This window comes from Camelina sativa, chromosome 8, assembly GCF_000633955.1.
Source record: "Camelina sativa cultivar DH55 chromosome 8, Cs, whole genome shotgun sequence".
NCBI classification, from domain to species: domain Eukaryota; kingdom Viridiplantae; phylum Streptophyta; class Magnoliopsida; order Brassicales; family Brassicaceae; genus Camelina; species Camelina sativa.
Window position 1 is genome coordinate 25,212,129 of NC_025692.1, and position 10,276 is coordinate 25,222,404.

Below are 10,276 nucleotides of genomic sequence, written 5' to 3' on the forward strand. Positions count from 1 at the left end.
CTGGTGTTGCATTGGGTATGAAGTTGATTGAGTTGTTGAAAGCATGGGGGTTAGATAAGAAAGTATTTACTATTACTGTAGACAATGCTTCATCGAATGATAATATGCAAGGAGTTCTAAAAAGGCAACTTAGAAAGGATTTGATCTGTGGTGGAGAGTTTTTTCATGTAAGGTGTGTAGCTCATATTTTGAATCTGATAGTTCAAGATGGATTAGATGTGATAGAGAAAGCTTTAGATAAAATTAGGGAAAGTGTCAAGTTTGTGAGGATTTCAGAGTCTTGAGAACAAATGTTCTAAGGGTGTGTTGAAACTGTTGGGATTCATACTAAAGCTGGTCTTGTTATGGATGTGACAAAACGTTGGAACTCAACCCATCTAATGTTGTCTAGAGCGATCCAATTTAAAGATGTGCTGCGTAATCTTGCTGAAGTGGAGCCGAGTTATAAGTGGTTTCCGTCTGAATTGGAGTGGTCTAGAGCAGAGCTTATATGCGAGTTCTTGAGGCCATTTGATGAAATAACAAAAATTGTTTCAGGCTCTAAATATCCTACTGTGAATCTGTACTTTATGCAAGTTTGGAAAATTGAAAGTTGGCTTGAAGTTCATGCAATATCTGAGGATGAGACCATTTGTGAAATGGTGGACACCATGAAGCGGAAGTTTGACAAATATTGGAAAAACTACAGTGATATACTTGCGATTGCTGCTGTTTTGGATCCAAGGTTGAAGTTCACTTGTTTAGAATACTGCTTTAGCACTTTAGATCCATCAACTAGCAAGTCTAAGTTGGATCACATCCGCAAGAAGATAGAAAAGCTGTATGGAGTTTATAAGAAGAATCCTGTGAACACCGCTGCAACTTCACAAGTTATGGAGGATAACCTACCATCTGGATATGGTGTAAGTAACTTATTCTGTTATGTTCTTTGTCATATTATCAGTTCTCTCTATTCTTATTATGTTCTTTGTCATATTATGTAGGGCTTTTATGCATTTGTTTCTCAAAAAGCTGGAACAGGAAAATCGGCTTTAGATATGTACTTGGATGAACCAGCTTTGGATATGGTTGCGTTTCAGAGTTTGGATGTCTTGAAGTATTGGAAAGATAATGCAGCACGTTTTAAAGAGTTATCTCGCATGGCATGTGATGTACTTTGTATTCCTATAACAACAGTGTCTTCCGAGTCATCATTTAGTGTGGGAAGTCAAGTTCTAAACAAGTACAGGAACCGTCTACTTCCATCTAATGTGCAAGCACTTATCTGTGCAAGAAACTGGTTAAGAGGTTTTGAGGAAATTAGTAAGTATACTAACTCTTATAGCTTGATTTTGTTTTGTTTTCTATAAATGAAGTGATGGTTCATTAATAGTTTTCATTTTGGTAGGTGGATCCGAGTTTTTTGAGGAAGATAAAGAAGAAGAAGAAGGAGAAACATGAGAAGAAGAAGGGGAGGAATGAGAAGGTGTAAGAAAGAAGATTAGAGTATGAATGAGAGTATGAGACCATTAATTTAAGTATGAGTATGAGACCATTAAGTATGAGTATGTATTGGATTTATAACTTATTTATGGATTTAGTATGGATTTATAACTTATGTATGGATTTATAACTTACTTATGGATTTCGTATGAACTTTTGAATGTTAATGATGAATTTATAAGTTTAATCTTAAAAATAAGTATTTGATGAGTTTATGTATAATCTGGATTTCATAGACAACTCAATTGGTCATGATCCTATTTGGTTTGAACATATTTGGACATGGTTTTATTTGGGCTTAAACCATGAATGTCAAAAAAATGGAGGTAATTGGACAAACCCATTTAGACATGGTCAGCCCAATTGATATCCCTAACTAGTAGTAGTACTAGTTTGATTCATTCACAAAACGTAAATCATTGTCAAAAAGTGTGATTACTAACAAAGTCAACAGGCTCCTTTTCTTCATTGTTACAACTTACAACACATCTCCTCCACACTTTGAATCCTCAAGTAACCCTAAATTTTTTTTTTTTAAAAAGTCAATAAAAATTAGAGAAACTGACATTTTTGTATATATATAAAACAATACATTAACGCACCACAACCATGAAACCGAAATAAAAAGGATTAATAAAAAAAAATTTTACTTAAAAACTGGAACTAAGAGAGAGAGAGATGTTGCAGCTTTAAGCCAAGCAAGATCTCTCCTTTTTTTTTTTTGAAGCTTCTTCTTCTCATCATCTTCCTCCAAAAAAAAATCCCAACTTTTTTGCTTTGCTTACCTGGGTTCTTCGTTTCCAGCCATATTCGCGTGTTCTAACCTAAAACCCAGAGAGTTCTCAGCTGATCGATGGAATAAAACATTTGTCATCATCAGTTCATCACTCGTTAAAAAAATCTGTGTACTTTTTTTTTTGGGTCCAGATTCGATTCGCACCAAAATCCCCAAATCCGCAAAAAGTTAATAGAATAGGGTTTTTGAGATTTGAAATCTCCATTCAGATCGAAAGATGAAGATGGCGACGAATGGTCGGTTTTTCACAATCGGGCTAGTAACGTCTTGGTACTCATCCAACATTGGAGTATTGTTGCTGAACAAGTACTTGCTCAGCAACTACGGTTTCAAATACCCAATCTTTCTCACCATGTGTCACATGACTGCTTGTTCCCTGCTCAGCTACGTCGCCATTGCTTGGTTGAAGATGGTTCCGATGCAGACCATTCGATCCCGTGTTCAGTTCTTCAAGATCTCTGCTTTAAGCCTCGTTTTTTGTGTGTCGGTGGTCTTTGGGAACATCTCTCTTCGGTTTCTCCCTGTTTCCTTTAACCAGGCCATTGGTGCTACGACGCCGTTTTTCACGGCCGTGTTTGCTTACTTGATGACCCTTAAGCGGGAGGCTTGGTTGACTTACTTCACTCTCGTCCCTGTTGTCACCGGTGTTGTTATTGCTAGTGGGGTAATTCTCCAACACTCTTCAAGTTGAATCCTTTTTTTAAGTATTTGCATTTTGATAAAATTGATGGATTCTTAGAGAGATTGATATAGTTTTGAAGTAAAAGCGTGAATTAGAGTTTGAATTGCTCTGGTTGATTCAATTCATAGGCTGCCATCATAGGTATAATTTTGGAGCAAGAAGCTTAGATGTCATTACGAGATTAATATGGTTGGTTCAGTTTCATTTTATGGCCAATGCTACGAGCTCTTAAGCTCTGACATTGTTGAATTACGTTTCACATTAGAAATTTTTTGGATTGTTTTATGTTTTGGATTCGCTGAAATTCTGTGTTTCACTCATCCTCTCTTCACCTTATGAACATTTGTTGCTCATAATGTTTGATTAGCGGAAATTTTTGTTCTTTCTCTGTGTGATGTGTTTGCTTCCTCTGATATCTTCTTTATTTCTCTGAGTGCTTTCCTCTGTTTGACATTTCTTAATTTCTGGTTGTCTCAGGGTGAGCCAAGCTTTCACCTGTTTGGATTCCTTATGTGCATTGCAGCCACAGCTGCGAGAGCACTTAAATCAGTGCTTCAAGGAATTTTACTTTCTTCTGAAGGGTAAGATACGGCTGACATTGTCTCAGTGTGATTGTTTAAAGGTCTATGTAGCAATAGTTTGCATATCCTAAAGAGTGTTGCTAAAAAGATTCTTAATTGTTGTATTGAAGGGAAAAGCTCAACTCCATGAATCTCCTCCTTTACATGGCTCCAATAGCTGTCGTGTTCCTTCTGCCTGCTACTCTTATCATGGAGAAAAATGTTGTCGGCATTACAATTGCACTTGCAAGAGATGATTTCAGGATCGTTTGGTATCTTCTATTCAATTCAGCGCTCGCCTATTTCGTCAACTTGACTAATTTCTTAGTCACGAAACACACTAGCGCCCTCACTCTGCAGGTAATTTACAGTCCAGTTTCTTTTTACATCCTTGTTTATGGTAGATTTAGATGATATGTTATATTTGGTTGACACAGAGTCGGTCCAAGTATGTGTAGAAGTAGTGAGAAACAGTTACCAGCTTGATCCTGTTAGTGTCATGTTTCTTGGATGTTCGGTTGGATTTGGTTTTAAATGTACTTATGTGTATGATAATATGCGTGTTGTGCCCTTACGTTTCAAAATGAATCTCAAGATGTGATTCACGTAAACTCATACGACCTTGTTCTGATTGGTCTGTGACAGGTGCTAGGAAACGCCAAAGGAGCTGTAGCAGTGGTGGTCTCCATTCTAATCTTTAAGAATCCGGTTTCAGTAACAGGAATGCTGGGTTACTCCCTCACCGTCTGTGGAGTGATCCTCTACAGCGAAGCCAAGAAACGAAGCAAATGAGAACACCAAACACACACACACCAAGCTTCTTCTTCTTCTTCTTCCTCCTCGTTCCTCCTTATATATATATATATATATATGTTTTATTTTTTCTCTCCCATATGGAAAACACAGGCCAGTAGTCGCTTTTGCTGTTACCAAAATCTTACACAGCATAACTGACTCTTGTCTTAATGAAAAGTTGGGGCAAAAGCATGGATATTGTTGGCAGAAACACGAGAAGCAAAGCAACACAAGGATGATTGATTTACACAAAGGCAAAGAATTTAGAGAATTTTCTATGAATAAGTAACCTTTTTTTTCTTTTTGTCCTTTCTCGGATTCTCTTGCCTTTTCTCGTAGGTTGTTTGTTGAAGTAGCTTTTTTTGTTTTCTTCGATTCTTTTACATTTTTAGTTTTGGTAATGTCAAACATTTACAACAACACCGATTAGTTAATGGAAAGAGAAAAAGTTCCTAATCTTTTTGTTCTTTAAACCCCTTTTTTTCCTAGTAATGTCATCATGCGAGAATTCAATTCAATATTATGCTATCTCAAGGTTTCTGAGTTGTTGAGATCACAAAGCTGTGTAGTAACTGTTGTGGGCAGAGCAGAGCAGAGAGAATCAGAATTGGAAGTGATAACAGTCTGCAGGGGAGAAAGAGCTAACAGAGAGAAGGGGACAAAGGAGTTATTTTTTACGGAAGAGGACACAGTCTTGTCTTTGTCTATATAGCCTGTCTTGTCAAATCACTCGCTTCATTTTCTTTATCTGGTAACGGCAGCCATTATCATATCAAGCTGTAGATCCGAATTCACCGCAGCATATCTCACTTTCATGATCTACAATAATCCACACACACAATTTAGTACTAAGTAGGCCAATGCAAATAGATTTTGTAAAGAGAGTGTGTGGTGATGGAGAAGACTCGCTCCACTTATTATTATTAGTCTTGGTACCAAAAGTTGTAATGTGATAATAATAACCCTCTCGACAGGGAAAAAGCAAGAGTAAAAATTCAGGAGATATAGAGAGTGGAAAACGCCAAAAAAATGGGGTCGGAGAGGAACGAAAAAGGCAAGAGATGTTGGAGTAAATTGGTAATGTATACACTTACAAGTCAGACAAGAAAGCTGAAAAGAAACCAAAAAAAGTTGGAAGATTAAGAGAGTTGGGAGACTGTGACAGTTGAGTCGAGTCTATGAAACTCTTTCAAGTACTCGAGTGGGCTTTTCATGAATCGAGAAAAGTAATTGAGAGATATTGTTAAGGGTGGCCTCTTTTTGCAGGACGATGATAATGAGGACCATGTACACACACGTATCCACGCTTTTACCCAAAGGACACTGGACGCTCCCCTTCTATTTCTTGATCAATGGTTTCTCACTAGAGACTTTCCAAGATTTACATTTTAATTACTTTGTGTTTTTCCTAAGTATATTTATTTCCTAATTTTTTCTTAAAACATCAAAAATAATAATTAGTACTTATTTTGTCAGAAAATTGTATAGAGGATGCAATTATGATTCTATATCTTGACATATCTAGTGTACTCTTTAGCTCTATAAACTCTGCTAGTAATTTTAAAGATTCTATTGTGGGCCACTTTTTTCATTGAGCTCTGAGATTTGTCAGCAGTTTTGGATTTCGTAGTCTGTGTGGAAATGATTTATTTCTTTCTTTCCCAAGATTTGTTGTTTATTGATATGCCCATATATCATATTCTTCTCATGGAACTCCATTCTTCACTTCTTCTCATAGATAGGGGCATAGGGCTAAAGGTAAAAAGAATAAAAAAAGACTTTTAATTAAGCATATAAAAACGCACAATAATTTATAGAGAGGAGAATTCGTACTCCCTCCCTTTCAAAATTCCCACCGTTTCAAAATGTAATATGTTTTAACTAAAGCACGCAGATTAAGAAGTCTTTATTTTTAACAAGTTCAACCAATCAGAAACAATACTGCATAATATAAAATACTAAACTAATCTAAAAGTTGTATAAAAACTTAAAAACATCTTATATTATGAAACAAAAAACTTCTTTAAAACATATTATATTTTGAAACGGAAAAAACTTCTTTAAAACATCTTATATTTTGAAACGGAGGGAGTATTTAATTACCACGGAACTTTTAATACTAGTATACTATTTTTGTAGTCATTATTTTACTTAAGCATATAAAAACGCACAATAATATATAGAGAGGAGAATAGTAACGTTAGGCGGATGAAATCATGGCAAGGGCTAATAGACAAAATAAATTCGTTTTTATTCTAATGAAAATGTCATTTTCTATGGTTAGTAATTAAGATTGATGGACTATACATGAGATAACACAGGCAAAGGCCACATGTAATGTTCTCCTTTATGTATCCCTTGCTGTTGAGATTCAAATAATTTCATCTCTCTGTTAACATTTTTTTTCTCTCGACATGTTGTTGTAATTAACAGACCGTACGTCAATTTATTCAACCATTTCATTTTCGATCTCTCTCATAGTAAGTCCAAACAAAACATTATAAAATGTAAATGACAACAAAAAGTACTGTTTAGGATAACATTAAGTAAGGATCTCAATTGTGACATATGCTTTTACCTCTATCTGATGATTTTTTTCCTTTCATGGAACTCATGCAAGTTATATGAATCTGAACTTTGATGTTCATCACATATATATAGACAACTCATGCACGTAACTAATATTGAATTTTATATGATTATTCCATTTTATAAATATTTTAACCGTAACAATAGTCATATAAATTTGACTGGATGATATAAAAAGTAGATATCTGTTCTATACTTCTATCAATAAAACAAAACTAATAAATACTAGCAAACATTGCTTACTTTTTATGATCTTGTATCATCATCATCAATCATACAAACTATACACCGATTACTCTAAATATATAAACCAAACTTGTGATGCTTTGCTTTTGCCTGTACTACGTGTGCTACTACTACAATCGTTTATTTTTCTTCAATATCTAGCTAATAAAGAGGAGTGGGCAACACAAGTGGTTGTTACGAAACCAACAAGAACGAAACAAGATCAGCTGTCGAAAAAAAACCACAAAATGAATTACTAATAAAACAAGAAAAAGAAAAATATAGAATGTTGGAACTTGGAAATGATGAGTTGTAAAGTGATGGCACGAAAGAAAATCATATCATTAATTCAAACATTTAAAGTAGTCAATAGAAAATACGATATCATCTTATTAATTGTGTAACGAAAATTGATTGTATCTATCAATCAACAATGACTCTGGAAGTAAATGATCTGCCACTTACTTAAATTTGAAAAACAACCGAGTTCTCTCTAATACTATAGCAGTTTAGCACGTTTATGACTTCTTTGTTTTCATCACAACAATTCTCATGTAGAAAAGGGTAAAAAAATGAAAACTGTAAAAGTAATTTAAATCGCTCCTTCCCAAAGTCTCACGTACGTAAAGAGATAGATGTAAAAGTACTGTCTACAAAAAAAAAAAAATCACAAGTTAAATTTTGAATTGAACATTTCTTGGGGTTTACATAAAGATACCACCTAATAGTGTTTACTTGGAAAGTTTTCGAAAGTATGGAACATGTATTATATCGAGATAATCAATTTGTACATAAGGTTTCATCATGTGATTAAAATTACAAAATACTTAACAATTAGATGTATATGTACAACAAATAATCATAGAGGTATGTAGATGGATCATGAGTTGTGTCAGAGCATTGTCTTATGTCAAATTTTTTGAATTGGAACCTTCTTTTGAGGTCCCAAAATTAAAAAAGCTACTACTATACTACAAAGTCTGAAAGAACAAGTCCATTTTTACCATTATTAATATATTTCAAAAACCACACAAAGCTAAATATATCATTATTCTATTAAAAACAGTAATATAAACTCATTAATAAATTGTCTTGCAAGCACATAATGTTTCCTAGTGTTATGAGTTCAATGTATGAAAAAGACAAATTAGGAGCTAATTTGTTTTTATTTTAATAAACCCAGTTATCAGATCCCTAATACTCGCCCTTTATTACACCAAGACACTAATATAAAAAAACTCAACCTTTCACTTTCCTTATAATTTCCTCAAAAATTAAAATACAAAAAAGAAATGATTTGTGCTTCCTCCCACTCGTGCATCTTCCTACCTGTGCCACTGTTGCATTGTCTCGAATAAATTAATTTTGGGCTAAATTGTTATCAAACAAAACTACACAGGCCAAAACTGTTATATGACAAAATTAAAAGGAGTATATAAATAATTTTTTTTAAACAACGCTGGAAGCGGAGGCACGATGGGACCAAGCGAGCCACCTCGAAATCACCGCCGTGGCTTGTCGTTGTCTCGGCTCTCCTCCCCATCTCCTCCGTCTCTCGATACTCGTTAACTCCGATACACTTCTCCCGTTAATTACATCTCTGCCACCCTCCGCCGTAGCTAACTTCTTACATTCGCTAAGTATCATCTCCGATCGTAGATACAAAAGATCCGACGGCCTCACCTCGCTCCACCTCTGATCGTCTCGATTCCCGCCGGAGATTATTATCCGGTGCTCGAATCTCCCTTCGAAACTCTCCCGATTCGGAACCAACAGCAACCCGTCTTTTCTCTGTAACCGATCCAAACAGTTCACGGCGACGGTTTCCGATTTCTCCTCGCCGGAGTTATTAACTTTCAAAGAGCTATCGAGCGATCTCCGAAACTGCGCCGGATTCGTTTTGGACGACGCCGACGACGCTCTAATCTCGTTGAGTCGTCGACTCGCTCGTTCGCCAGCTGACGAATGACGACCGGAGATTCGACTAATAACCGGAATAAACCGGGTTAAACCGGTACTGTTAGATTCTTCTTGTTGACGGTTAGTAGAGAAACGGAGCTCGAACCAGGAGTTACAGTCACTGATCAAGAGTATGTCTTCCGGGTCGACCCGGTAACGGCAAAGCGGGCAAGTGGAGTGAGCGTCGAGCCACGTGTCAACACACTCCACGTGGAAGGCGTGTTTACATTTCGGGAGTAACCTCAGCACTTCCGTCGGTTCGAACCGAGCGAGACACACGGCGCACTCTAAACCATCCTTCTGACCGCTCAACGCACCAAACCGAAAAACCGGTAAAGACTCAATCACGGACCGGTCTATACCGGAATTTTTCCTCCCTAGTACAACTCCTCCGGCGTAATACCCACCTCCGTATCTAGAGACTGCGAAACGCTGCTGGTGGTTACTGTAAACGCCGTCGTTTCGTCGTTTACAGTGTTTGACGTAGAGGAGGAGCAAGAAAGTGAGAGAGAAAAACGCGGTGAGGACGGCGATTACAACGGCGATTCCGGGCATGAAAGAGGAAGTTAAGTTATGAAGTGGAGGTGGAAGTGGCGACGTAGTGTTTGAGTTTGTTATGACAACCGCCGTGTGATTGTCTGCGAGTGAGACATTGAGGAAGAGAGATAGAAGAGAGAGCAGAAGTAGTAGCAAGGTTGAAGACATGGCTTCTAGTTGAAAGAGAAGGTCTTTTAGACTTTAAAATGGTTTTTTTCTTTCTAAAATTCTTATATTTAATTTTTGAGAAGTGCCTGAAAATAAGGGAGACACTTTTCTGAGTGTGAGAGAGATTTTAAAGGGAAAGAAAACAAAGTGAATAAAGAAGACAAAAGAGTATTGGCATTAAAAACATGACTTCTCTTTTTTTCATCATCTTTCATGCCTTAAAATTTGATTTTATTATAACCAAAACATTTTGTTTTTAAATATTTAAAAGAAAATTGAAATTATTAATGGAAATTAATAGGGAGAGACAAATCAATGATGATGCTATTCAATTGAACACAGGGCTAGTAGTTAGTTTAGTTACTAGGGAGGTTGGTTGGTTTCATTCATTCATGCAGTGCATTTGCATTTGCTGGGACTTGCATGTGTTTAAATTAGCTACTTCTAGTTCTTATTTAGATCACAATGTCAGAGCTGTATATG

At 36.2% G+C, this 10,276-nt stretch overlaps 3 protein-coding genes across 3 annotated transcripts in view; 2 read left to right on the forward strand and 1 right to left on the reverse strand.

The window, feature by feature from the left end:
- LOC104709924 (zinc finger BED domain-containing protein DAYSLEEPER-like) overlaps window positions 1-1,624 on the forward strand; it is a 2,905-nt gene extending 1,281 nt beyond the window's left edge. Inside the window, exons 2-4 of the mRNA XM_019228842.1 lie at window positions 334-902; window positions 984-1,302; window positions 1,388-1,624. Coding sequence (XP_019084387.1) covers window positions 334-902; window positions 984-1,302; window positions 1,388-1,440 — 941 coding nt within the window. The 3' untranslated portion in view covers window positions 1,441-1,624. The remainder of the gene's footprint in view (window positions 1-333; window positions 903-983; window positions 1,303-1,387) is intronic.
- LOC104708529 (probable sugar phosphate/phosphate translocator At5g05820) lies at window positions 2,081-4,773 on the forward strand. The gene is made up of 4 exons (XM_010425118.2): window positions 2,081-2,942; window positions 3,438-3,541; window positions 3,652-3,880; window positions 4,166-4,773. Exons 1-4 carry the CDS (start codon window positions 2,496-2,498, stop codon window positions 4,310-4,312), a joined length of 927 nt encoding a protein of 308 aa, XP_010423420.1. The 5' UTR covers window positions 2,081-2,495; the 3' UTR covers window positions 4,313-4,773.
- LOC104708530 (RING-H2 finger protein ATL43-like) lies at window positions 8,358-9,907 on the reverse strand. Its single transcript, XM_010425119.2, has one exon. It carries the CDS (start codon window positions 9,791-9,793, stop codon window positions 8,579-8,581), a length of 1,215 nt encoding a protein of 404 aa, XP_010423421.1. The 5' UTR covers window positions 9,794-9,907; the 3' UTR covers window positions 8,358-8,578.